The sequence below is a fragment of the Meleagris gallopavo genome, chromosome 8, assembly GCF_905368555.1.
Source record: "Meleagris gallopavo chromosome 8, MGAL_WU_HG_1.1, whole genome shotgun sequence".
Taxonomy (NCBI): Eukaryota; Metazoa; Chordata; class Aves; order Galliformes; family Phasianidae; genus Meleagris; species Meleagris gallopavo.
Window position 1 is genome coordinate 7,526,496 of NC_139411.1, and position 12,017 is coordinate 7,538,512.

General features: G+C 41.9%; 1 protein-coding gene across 1 annotated transcript in view; it reads right to left on the reverse strand.

Annotated features, from left to right (window-relative positions):
• Positions 1-1,578: 1,578 nt before the first annotated feature.
• Positions 1,579-12,017, reverse strand: part of ANK3 (ankyrin 3) — a 197,366-nt gene continuing 186,927 nt past the window's right edge. The window contains exons 45-48 of the mRNA XM_085229413.1: positions 6,840-6,923; positions 6,659-6,718; positions 5,016-5,108; positions 1,579-2,975 (exon numbers count right to left, since the gene is read on the reverse strand). Coding sequence (XP_085085539.1) covers positions 5,040-5,108; positions 6,659-6,718; positions 6,840-6,923 — 213 coding nt within the window. The 3' untranslated portion in view covers positions 1,579-2,975; positions 5,016-5,039. The remainder of the gene's footprint in view (positions 2,976-5,015; positions 5,109-6,658; positions 6,719-6,839; positions 6,924-12,017) is intronic.

The following is a 12,017-nucleotide window of genomic DNA, read 5'->3' on the forward strand; positions in this document are numbered from 1 at the left end:
ACAAACAAATCAACACCTACAAAATTCCATTTGTGCAACATTTACTGGGAAATTCACAACTCTGGGAATACAGCTGCAGAGTTCCAACTTTCCCTGCCTCCTTTGAATCAAAGCTTCACGGGCTGGGCTGAGGAGGCAGCAAGCAGCACAAGAGGCAGCCTGCACTGTCAGCAGGAGATTAACCTGCACACCTCTGCTACCCTGCACAGGCAACACTGCTTTTCTGTCTAAGGAGACCTTCTGCCTACCAGAATTACAGTGCCAGCTTTTTTCCTTGCATCAGCACTGAGAAGCGACCAGGAAGAGGACAGAGATGAATCCAATCAAAGTCCTGTGCTCTGGATGCTGCTAGAGATGAGTGAGGCTCTTCGACACTGTTGCTCATGCATTCCTGCTGCTGGCCACTGTAGCCTTGGTTTCCAACTGCAGAGTGATATAATAGTAAACATACACACCACTCACTCAAAACATTCATTCTCATCCAAACGGCACGGATACTTACAACTGGGATGGAGGCAGCTGGACAGAGAGGTCTCTGGGAGTACAGACACTGTTGGACTGTGACCTTCAACCAGATGTTTTTGTTCTTCATTGACTTAAAAGGCATTTTCCCTGAAGACTTGCTCTTGTCTTAAAGCTGCCAGCATTGTACCGGCAGTCTCCTGAGCTAGGAGTGTGCATGGCAACACAGATTAACTGCTGAAATTATGAAGAAACTCTTCATTTACTGCCTCTGCTACAAAAGCTCACAGCCCTAATAACTCAGAAGCACTGACAAACCTGCTATGCTCCGCCAAAGCCAAGTAATGCTCTGTAGTGCTTTTCACCACAGAGGCTTTGCTTATTGATTCCAGGTGAGGACTGGCTCCTGAGCTTTCAGTACAACACAGCTCTAATGAGCAGACTGTGCCCCCTCTGCAGCAATGGTGCTTCCTCCAGTGCCAACATAGAGTAAAATACATCTTTGTATTACCTTCAAAGTCCGGTAAAACCAAACCTTCAGCAGTAAAAAGTATTTATTGTGCTCAAGCAGAAGACGCATTCCAGCAGCGAGTGTGTACTGAAGCTACTTAGAAAACTTTGTTTCTATATGTAAAGGTCCACCACCTATAACAGACTGGAAGTGCATGCAATATACAAGAGATGTACGCTCCATTTCCACCATCTGCAGTGGGTTGGTTATTGGTCTGACTGACACATACTGGGAACAAAACTACTTTCGTAGTGATTTTCCTGGTGTTCTCAGTAGGGTGAAATAAATTAAAGGTCCAGATTTAACATGTGTTGGAGAAGAGGCTGTGCATAACCTGCTGCACTGGTTCTTCCCCCAGGTCTGAGGTCTCCTGTGCCCCAGAGGTGGGGGCTCCTTGATTTTACTGAGGATGTGCTGGCTGCTGGGTTTTACTCCTGCTCCACGCACTGTAGGACAGCCTGCCGACTGACGGCCTGTCATGCTAGGAAGAGGAGGAGGTGAATCATACAAAGAAACAGTGGAAAAGAAGCGAAACGCCAGGGATGATTAACAGCTAACATTCTGAAGACACTTCTATGGGGTACAATAACACTGCCAAATACACATTATCCAAGAGTTTTAACACAATTTATTTTATGCTTAAATAATCAACTAGATCATCCAGTGTTTGTTGTTTTCATACATATGTAATTAGAGCTATTATCAATGAATGCTGTTTCCATATGAATATAATCAACAAATTAAAGTATTTCACCAAAACCCAAATAAAAATGCCCTTTAAAACACAGCAGCCTTAACAACCTAATATTACACTGCTAGGATGATTACAGATGATTGGCTTACTGAAAGATTCTACATCTTATAGCCAGTACACAATACAGTAATAATTTTACAGCGTGCTGCCAGTCTATTAGCTAATAATTTCTCTTCAGTTCATTTAAAAATATCCCAAACTTGTGCCCGCTGGAGCACCAACCCACTTCTAAAGCTGCAAGCATTACCCCCGTTATAAAGCGAGAACAGATAGCACCCCCCTCCCCATAATGCAACTACTGTATATGTTATGGTTTTTAGGTCATTTCATTGAAAAATTGGCAACAGCAACAAATATTAGATGAAGGGCTTTGTGTTTACAGATAAAATCTTATTTTTCATGTTGCAGTATAGTGTTTGCAAAACTGGAAAAGATTTAATCAAAATAAGGTGAAACACATGCATCAAAATATTAGTACTCTGAAGAAAAATTTTCACAGAACTACAGAATTCCTCATTTTGGGAATCATTTAAATTTGCAGCAGATTTTAAAGATTTTTTTAAAATCAAGCTAGCGTTTTTGCATATACAAACATTATAATTGCTAATATACAAGAATCTGTGAAGATACACCCAGAATATCCCTGTAGGTGTAACTGTTTGAGACACCTAGCCTGCTCAATGCATTTCCAGTATTCTGTTTGTGATCGAAAAGGCAGTGCCTTATCAACATTTATTCTATTTTGTTAGAATTTATACAGTGTTATTTATTTACAGCAAAACTATCGATGTTTAAAAAAGAAACAACTAGTGTTTTATACCCTGACAGTTTGGGTCCGAGAAAAATAAGGCGAGCTGTTGTGGATTTTAGTAATTTTAGTGTCTTTCCATGGTTTAACCATTTCATCTTCATACATCCCCTCTAGCCACAGGAATTTATTTCTTTTGTGATGACATCAAACTGCTTGAAATAAGCTGTTAACAGCATGACATCTTGTATATACACTGCATTGTTAACTGCGCACTCTCCAATCCTGTGAATGAAAGTGAATTTCCATGCTCTGTAAATTGGCTCATGCTAAATTAATTTTTTGTTTCTTTGTTTTGATTTTGCTTTTGCATAAAAACCATGCGGTTAATGTGTGGAAGCAGCAAACACACGCACACTTTTATAGGTGAATGTTTAATTCCTGTTGATTTTTCTTCTGTGACTGTCCCTCCGGAATACTGGCAGTAAAAGCACACGGTCCTATGCAAAGGAAAGAGAGCACAGAGTCATTTCAGAATACCTCGTTAGAATCAATTTCATGCCTTTCCCTGACTAAACATAATAGTTTTAATTGGCATTATGGGATCCTGTAATGGGCTAAATCATACAGATTCTAGGTACGTAATGAAATTAGTTGAGCTCCTCGCACGAAGGGAAAATGCATCATCTACAGACATCCACATCCACATTGCTCATGAGCTGATTTACAAATATGTTTGCAAGACACTGCATTTCATCGCCCCTTAAGTAACAGCTCTTCAGTAATGATTACAAGAAATTTATGCTTGCTATGATGGAAGATATGATGAAGCATTGTCTCCAGAATGACACAGTGGCTTCCTTCACAACACACTTCTGTTTCTTATTTGCAACCGCTCATACTGGTCTAAAACCTGCACTCCTTGCACATCCACCTCTCTGTCTCTTGGGGAATGTGACCGTAAGAGCCAGGAACGCAGAGGCAAGCCCTCATGAGGCTTCACAGAAGACAAAATGAGGAAGAAGAGCTGCCACGCACATCTCCCACCTGGCTCATGTGAGTGGCACAGTCTTGTTTACTAATCAGGTCACAGGTCCATGTGCATCCTCTGGGAGCACCTGCACTCTGCTATGCTAAAACAGCGTGTCCTTGCCCACACCTACGGCTGACATAAATCTATGCCGTAGCTAAATGCACAATGCAGTAGCCAGAGTAGCTCACACAGTGCTTGGTGGAAACCTGTCCTGCACTTCTGCAGAGCTTCATGCAAAATGGCTTTTCCTTTAAACTTGCATTTTGCAGTGAGTTTATTTGCAATGGTGACAAAGCCATTTTTTGCAGCAAAATACGTGATTTTTCCTCCCCCCCAAAAAAAAACATTTAGAATAAAAAGCAGGATATCTGATCCGCAGAGAAGACTTTTTGTCTTTTGTGACAAAGTCTTTTGGACTATCAGAATGCCTGTTCTGTGAAAATGCATCCACTTCCACATTCAGATGGAACTTCTTCAATAGACACTTGGCTGGGCTTTAGTAAATGATTACTTAAAGCACCTCTGCTTGGTGCTATCCCATAAAGCCCTCACCAAGATCCCACACACTGAGTCACTGCAGTCACAAATGGCACTCAGCACACACTCAGAAATCCGGTACGGTCATGTGGCTTTAGGAGGACATATTACAATGGATGGAAGGGACAATGGCTCAGGAGACTCTGCTTCTGTTCTTTACATCCACACCATTTAGTATGTTCAACAGGTCTTGTTTATTCCGTTCATTAACCCTGCAGTCAATCCTTTATGAAAATGATAACACAAACTTCCACTTCTTAAACTCCTCTGCCCACTTCCTAAAAGCCACCAAAGCTAAGAAAAATTCTGAGTGGAAAAAAGACAAACACAGTAAACACACATGAAGTGTGATTACAGCTATAAACAAAGCAGCTTCTGGCTTCACGGGCTCCTGCACTCTGTTGCAACAGTGTCAGCCTGTGGCATTAGTTTTCACTTTGGGAAGCCCTTCTACTGTCAGCTGCTTTTTTGTTACAATCATTTAGGTTGCATCAATAAAATCTACAAGACACATCTGGTAAGGATTCTTTGTTGGAAAATACCTAGACAATTCACTGGCTTTCACAAGGTCATTGACGTGCATAACTGCCTCTAGACCACAGGTTCAGCTGTGGAAGAAGTCTTTCCCTTCCAGAACATCTACTTGTACGCAGCTCTCTAACTGCTGGTGTCTAAGGCCACCTTTAGGAGTAGAAAATACTGTGGATTATAAACTACTCTTTGTGAAACTACAAATTCTTACACATGGCGCAGTTTTGCTTTGCTTATGTTCCAACAGATAAAGCTCAGTTTCTGTATGTGAACTCAAGGTCACATTCTCCTTACAGGACAGAAGGTCATCTCCTCAGCTTTGCAGCTTGAAAGCAATGCCAGGAAGCAAAAAGCAAGCCTTTACTCTGTGCTCAAGTGCTAGATCCTTGTGGTGCAGTGCAAAAGGCTTCACAAGGGAAAAAAAAGTGATAAAACTGACCGGTCAGTGGTTGGCTTTCAGCTTTCATGAGTAACTTTTCTTCTCCACGTGTCTGACTTCTTTCTTTGTTTTAACCTTGTAAGCTTCGCCCTGCTTTAAAGGAAAAGTATAAACATTAACACAGCCTGTGGAGAGCGCTCACAATTATAAACCTACTTACAAACCAGCCTCCACATTTTGCTGTAACAGGATAAGTAAAAAGCAGTTAAATCACATTAATGCTTCATTTCAAAGATACACACAGTATGTTTATCCACTCTGCTGAGCTGCAAAAGCACAGGCCTGAAATATCATCTTCAAGTAGATAACACAGGTCTACAATTTGGGAATGAGCACCTGGGCTGGAGCACCTGGGCTGAGCCCCTGCCATCAGCTGCAGCTGGATTTGCCACCATCATCAGGGAAAAAATCAGTCTCCAGTCAGTGTCCTGGGCCAGGGTCAGTGGGCATTTCTCAGAGTACTGTTGTGATGTTTCAAAATGTCTGTGCTTTAATGTGAGCAGGTTAGTAATGGAATAAAGGAAATAGGATGAAAGCAGCAAAAACCATCCCCAAAAGCAGAGCAGAAGTAAAACCAATGGTAGTGACAAGCAGTGCAAGTTTTTGATGTCTTTTAAAGAGCAAACACCAAAATGAAGTTCATCCGTGCTCATTAAAAATAGCTCAATAATCATCTAAAAATAAATACTCCAGTAATCACAAGCCTCATTCACATCAGAGAATGTATCTGTTTATGTGTGGCTATCGGCAGAATTTACCCCTTGGCTGGTCTGCATTGATTTATCTGTAACTATTTGTAGTTTCTGAGTGCTCTAATCTGGTGCAGCATAATTCTCCTTTGCTGGGCAGAACCAATACTTTCCCTGATAAAGGACAGAGAAAGAGAGGATGGAGATATATATTTTTTTCAACTCTCTTCTATTTCTGTGCTCCCTGCCTGGTTTTTTAGTCTTCATTATTAGAAGAATAAGAGTATTTTTCATGTTTGTTATGTTTCTGAGTCCCCAATTCTGTCTTCACTCAGAAATTCCACTAACCCACTGGCAATTTAACTGGAGCAACGCCCTCCTCTGCAGAGGGCTTCCAATTTTAACTGCAAGGGACGGAGCCCTGTCCTGATATTTGCTTATACAGGGTACTATTACATAGGTACGTTCATGTGACTCCACTGTCTATCGAGGGGTTATTGCACAAGTGAGTGAGAGGCTGGTAGGGACCAAGCTTACTCCTTTGGGCTGGTGAAAAACCAACACTGCACACCTATGGGTGTAAGGTACAACTCCAACAAGGGCTTAGCTTTACTCACGGACACTGCTCATTTTGATGAAACACAAAAGGCCCTAAAGCGGTTTTAAACACACTGCCTATTTCACATAAACAGACCGTAATGCTTTTGTGTGGAAGGCATTTTGCACAGAGCAGAACTCTGTGAGGCCTCGCTGAAACATCCCCTACCAGGAAACAAAATGAAGAGAAATCCCTGCCCCTAGCCCCCATTGCACAACTTGTCAATAACTGCAAGCGCTGCACTTTGCCAAGGCTTCTTGTTAAATGCAAACTTCCAGCCCCTTAGCAGCACTTTCTAGCAGCCAACACAACCCTCTACATTTACTGTAATTTCCTGGCAGCCCCCATTCCATTACCATTTCACCAGCTTTCCTCTCATGTGGGATAACAACACGCCTTACTACCTTCCGGGTGATCTGTAGGAAGCAATACATGAAAAGTATCGATTTTTTTTTTTCCTAGATTCTAAAGGGGAAAAGTATATTAAAAGAAGTTACTTGAATACAAAGACAGAGCAGTGATGTAATTCATGATTACTTTTCTTGTGATGACGTTGCCTTCTTCATCGGTAAACTGCTCCTCTGTTACAGATTCACCAGGAATGTTTTTTGCTTCCTCACCCTAAAGAACGTGTTATAAGATTAGCAATATAACCTATATTCTGCCAAACCCACACATATTTCCACACCAATCCAAGCAGCAAGCACGCGTTAGCTTCATCTTTATGCAACAGATTGCTTTACGTCACACAGATAACGTGAAAGCCGTTGTAACTTAACATGCCAGTACCTGTGCATTTATTCCACAGAACTTGTCATTAAAACATGTAGGGAACACCTGGCACATTTCTATGATCAGCTAATTCATTACATGAAGCTCTGGGTAACAAATAGTCTGTTAGCCTGAGTCCTGTGAGATGGCACAAAGTCAGGACAATAATATCTCTGAACATACATCCATTAGCAGGAAGCTTTTCACAGCTTCTTAATGCTCATTACACACAGAAACATGTTCCAACTCCAAGTAAGGAAGGAGAAAAATTGGAATTTTAATGACAACTCTGCCTATAGCTTGCTAAATGCTGGGTCTTAAACATGTACACAGAAGACAAGACCGCTCAGTATTTACAAAATGGAAAACAGTGAAAGGTAACTTATGTGAGGCCTTTGCTGGCACAGTGTCAGCGCCAACCTGCTGAGGAGTGCCAGCAGCCTGCTGCACAGTGTACTGAAATTGACAGCACTCCATTCACCAGTTCTTGTAGCAACCACAATTTACGGGACCAGTATAAATAAATACTCTAATGGCTGTGCTAGGACCAAATACTACAACATGAATTGTTTCTGAAGTTATAAATAAATGAAGTGACTTCGGAATATAAGGCTAGCTGGCAGCCTATGCTCCAGAGAAATACTGACAATTTTACCTCAAAAAATATGTTTCCAAATGTGGGTGCTGAAGTAAGCACAGCCTTTGAAGTTTCAGAAATATCCATCATCTGTGCTTAGTTTGTATGAAACAAATATAATGTAGGATTTTTTTCTGAAACTAGAAAACTGAGAAAGAAAATTGCTCTCTCTGTAACATCCAGTTCACACGTACTGTTTTCCATGCTTGGATCAGAGTGAGAAGTACACAGCTGAAATTAATATGATTACGCATTTTGGTGCTGGGGAAACTGGGGCACACAGCAACGAGACACCATTATTTTGTTCATCTATCTTTATAACATTAGCAATCCTTACTTGCTGGCCTGCCTATGAGAAACTACCACGTGCACCAACTACCCTTCTCAACAGGTGTAGGCTGCACTAACATCAGTGTTTTCCCACCCATAAGTGCAGCCCATAGGAAGGAAGCATTTTGGGCTGTGTTTGTGAGACTGTGGACAAATCTGGGCTCTCTCATCTAAAGGACTAAACCGCGTACAGAAGTCAAGATTGCAAATGACTTGCTTTTTCTATCTGCCTTGAGCAAATCAGTAGCACTCAGATCTGAGGTGGGTAGGGAACTCCTCCATTTTTTCCCCCAGAAATCTTTAATCGGGAAAAAAAAAAAAAAAAAAAAAAAAAAAGCCTTAAAACTTTTCTTCTCCCTTAATTCTCAACCCACCATGGGAAAAAAAGTAACTAGAGGAAGGAAGTGGAAAGCCTATTATACAAAGCATTTTATGTCAATATTAACAGCAAAATAATGTTTGAATTGAGATTAATTCAAATAAATGTCAAACCTTCATAATGCTTTCAAGTATTAAGAAGCACCTGGCAAATATAATCCACGTTTACTGTTGTCTGTACACTATGTAGTTATCTTTATAAGCTCCCGGCACTGCTTTACAATGAGTAAACACAGTGAAGCCATGTTTATTTTTTGAAATTTTCTCTACAAGTACAGCTTTTTTCAATATGCACCTGAAAGTGTTAGGTTTGTATGTTATTTCTGAGTGCTAGAACAAATAAACCTTCATTTTTGTTCACAAGCCATTAGCAGTCTTCTATAGACCATGGTCTTACAATTTCCTTGAGTTAAATATGGCAAAAGCCACACGGAGGTACTGAGGAGCTCAGTGGAACTGCCACCAACCACACCTCCAGCCAGTATGTGTCATTAGTCAAAAGTGCAGAATTTCTACTTATCTCATACTGAAAGCTGTGTTCAAATTATCATTTGATAATAAGTAATTAAACAGGTTTAGATGTATTTCCTTTTCCTGTGCTTTCGTTGAGTATAGCGAAATGGTACAGCTCACAACTGCAGTATCTCAGAAGGCACTGCTGAGGGATGGGCAGCCTGTCCCTGTGGGACATCCCTGCCCTGGGATGCTTGGCTGCGGGGGCACGGCAGCAGTTCGGCAAGCAGACAGCACAACAAGCGGCTGCTGAAGCCCCTGGATGGAGTCTTACATGACAATTCATGTCCCAAAAGGACTCTACGAAGGAGATCCTGGAAGGAGAAACTAAATACCTGCCCAAGCACCAACGTTACGCTGTGCAGAATGATTCAGTGAGTGGGCCCCATTGGGAGCCAGCTCCTTCCTTTCTCATGAGCAGGAGAGCAGAAATGAAAATGGCACAGGGATGGCTGCTGCAGGCAGGGGCACCAATACGTGTGTACAGACTTGGAGAAGTGAAACCTGTGGGACTTCCTAGCTGCAATGAAATAAGGGAAAACACTGATTATGGAGACTTCACCGCTTAATGAGAAACGCTGCAGACAGGAAGCTGGCTGTGCTATTTCTTTCCTGGCCTCCCACCCATGGACTCAGAATCCCCAGCATTTCCTGAGCAGTGTGGGATAGGACAGGAGAGAACAGTAGCTCAGACATCTCTCACTACCTGTGGTGCACAGAGGTACCAAAAGCTTCCCTCTCATCAGGAAGGTCTCCAAAGTCACTGTGATAAAAAACAGAAACAGAACAACACAGCCCCGAACAAGGTCACCAGGATACCCAGCACACCAAGGCTGTTAGCATGTACTGGCCCTCACTGCTGTGATGAACAGGGCTGTTCCTTAACGCAAGACAATGAAAGTGCATTCAATTTGAAAACGGAAAATGCATCGATGCACTGAAAGACTGAAAGACAAATGCAGTTTTAAAGGCATGGTGAATCTCGGTCTTTAATTAGCTACTTGCTCTTTTTTGCACAATCTAAAGATAAATGCTGTAAATATTCAGCAGTCAGTATGACAAAATCCAGCTTTCACAACTTTCTTTCATGTGGGCAGTTAAACAAATTGCAGGAGGGCTTGCAATTGGCAGGAGGTAGATCTGATCTATTGATGTTTCTAACCCCATACATTTATAAAGTTATCCCATACAGTAATCCCATACAGTTATAAAGACGGATGTTTGCTAGGAAAAAAAATCCCTTACCCACTGGCAGTTTTACTTGTCAGCTCTCAGCACAGCTTTGGGTTAGAATGGCACATTAGATGACCTTGTCAACAAAAGCTGTTTTTAAACACAAAGCTGGTACATCTGCGTCATAGCTGAAGAATAAAATTATTTCTGCCACATCATACTAGTGTGCACTTCATTCTACCCTTGACCAATCTAAATCACTGACACAATGCTAAGAGCTTTAGAAAGGCAGGGAGAAAACCTAATACAGCCATTTCTAGATGCTGGGTTGTATCCCTGGGACTAAACTGTACAAAGACTGCATGCTGTACCAGACCATGCCAGGAAGCTTTGTGGAGCACAGTCTTTAACTTCACTCTGCTTGCTGGAGTGCAGTCCTGCCAAAACTAGTTGGTATCCTCTCTGCTGCTCTCCAGGGCAGGAGAACTAAGGAGCAGCTTCTGCAGCATCTCCTGCCAACTCCACTGATTTTCTTAACAGTTATTTGCAGATTATGGGTGTTCCCAGGGACTGCCAGATAAATGCAGGAGTTGGTGCTGCAGTACTGTGCCAAAGTTCACTGCAGCTTTCTGGTTTTCTTTCATGTTTGTTTTGTTACTGAGGGATAATAGCCCTTTTATTCCTCTTTTATTCCTCCTCTATAGCTAGTGTTGTTGCAGCAGTGAAGGAAAAAGGTGTGGCTGGATGTCTGTTACCCAGAAGGATAAAAAGGAATTTAAAAGCAGACGGAAATAAATGAGATGGAAAGATCCTAAATATTTAATTTTGCCAATGACCGGGGGCAATGCTGTGATGAGAACAGGAGTGGTACAGAGCACTGAGATCTCTTCCCTTTCTGGCCTAAGCCACCATCCAGACATAATCCTTTCAGTCTTGACATTGCATTCTTATAATGCATAACCAGCAGCTGCACCTCTTTCTCCTTGAAGTCTGAAGCTTCTGTGGCAGTAGAAACAAACATCTTTCATTAAGGTCATTTTCATTAGTGAGTTCTGCCTACTCAGGGAGACTTTGTTAATCACATGCCACAACTGTCCGCTTGTGCCTGTGCTGAGTTTGTACTTGCTTGTCTGAAGATGTATTGCTAAGGCACTGGGGGGGGAACTAACAGGCAAGCCAAGGAGAGCTGAAAGGAAACGATGCTGCAAATGGCACTGAGCATAGCAGCCCAATTCTGAGCCAAGTCAGTGCTCTGTTACTTGTTACAAGACGCACAAGGTACAAGCAGGTCTCTCAGCAGCACTCTGTAGCCTGTGTTCTAATTCACATATGCTGTCCCATTGCAGCCAGCACCTCCCCACTGCCAGTCTGTCCTGGCGAAATGGGTGTGGGATGTTCACGGAGCAGAGCACAGCCCTTCTGCAGTTCCCTCAGCCTGGTTGTAACTAACTGCTGCTCAGCAGCCTTCCAGATCATTCTTCCAGAGCAGGCTGAAAGTCTCCTCAGTTACTGCTGGGGAGCTTAATGGGCAAAATGCATGGCAAGAGGCAAATCTCTATCAGAAAATGGCAAAAAATAACAAGATACACGATAATATCAAATTTAAACAACTCCTGCTTAGAAGTTTGTTTTATTTTCCACTACAAAATTCTACCATAAACTTTTTGGCAAGAATCTAACTAAACAGATTTGCCAAAAATATGTACCCATGAAGGATTTAACAATCTCTGAAAAAGCATGAAAAATTAGACACTGATTTCTGGCATGATGGAATAAAAAGAGCCTTGGCTCAGGCTCTGAAAGTGCACATTGTGGAAGCACTCTTATTTTTCTCTTGTGTGCTAATTGCTCGCATTCCTTCACTATCATAAAAAACTATTTCTTTTGCAATGCTCTGTTCCATCAATCCGCCA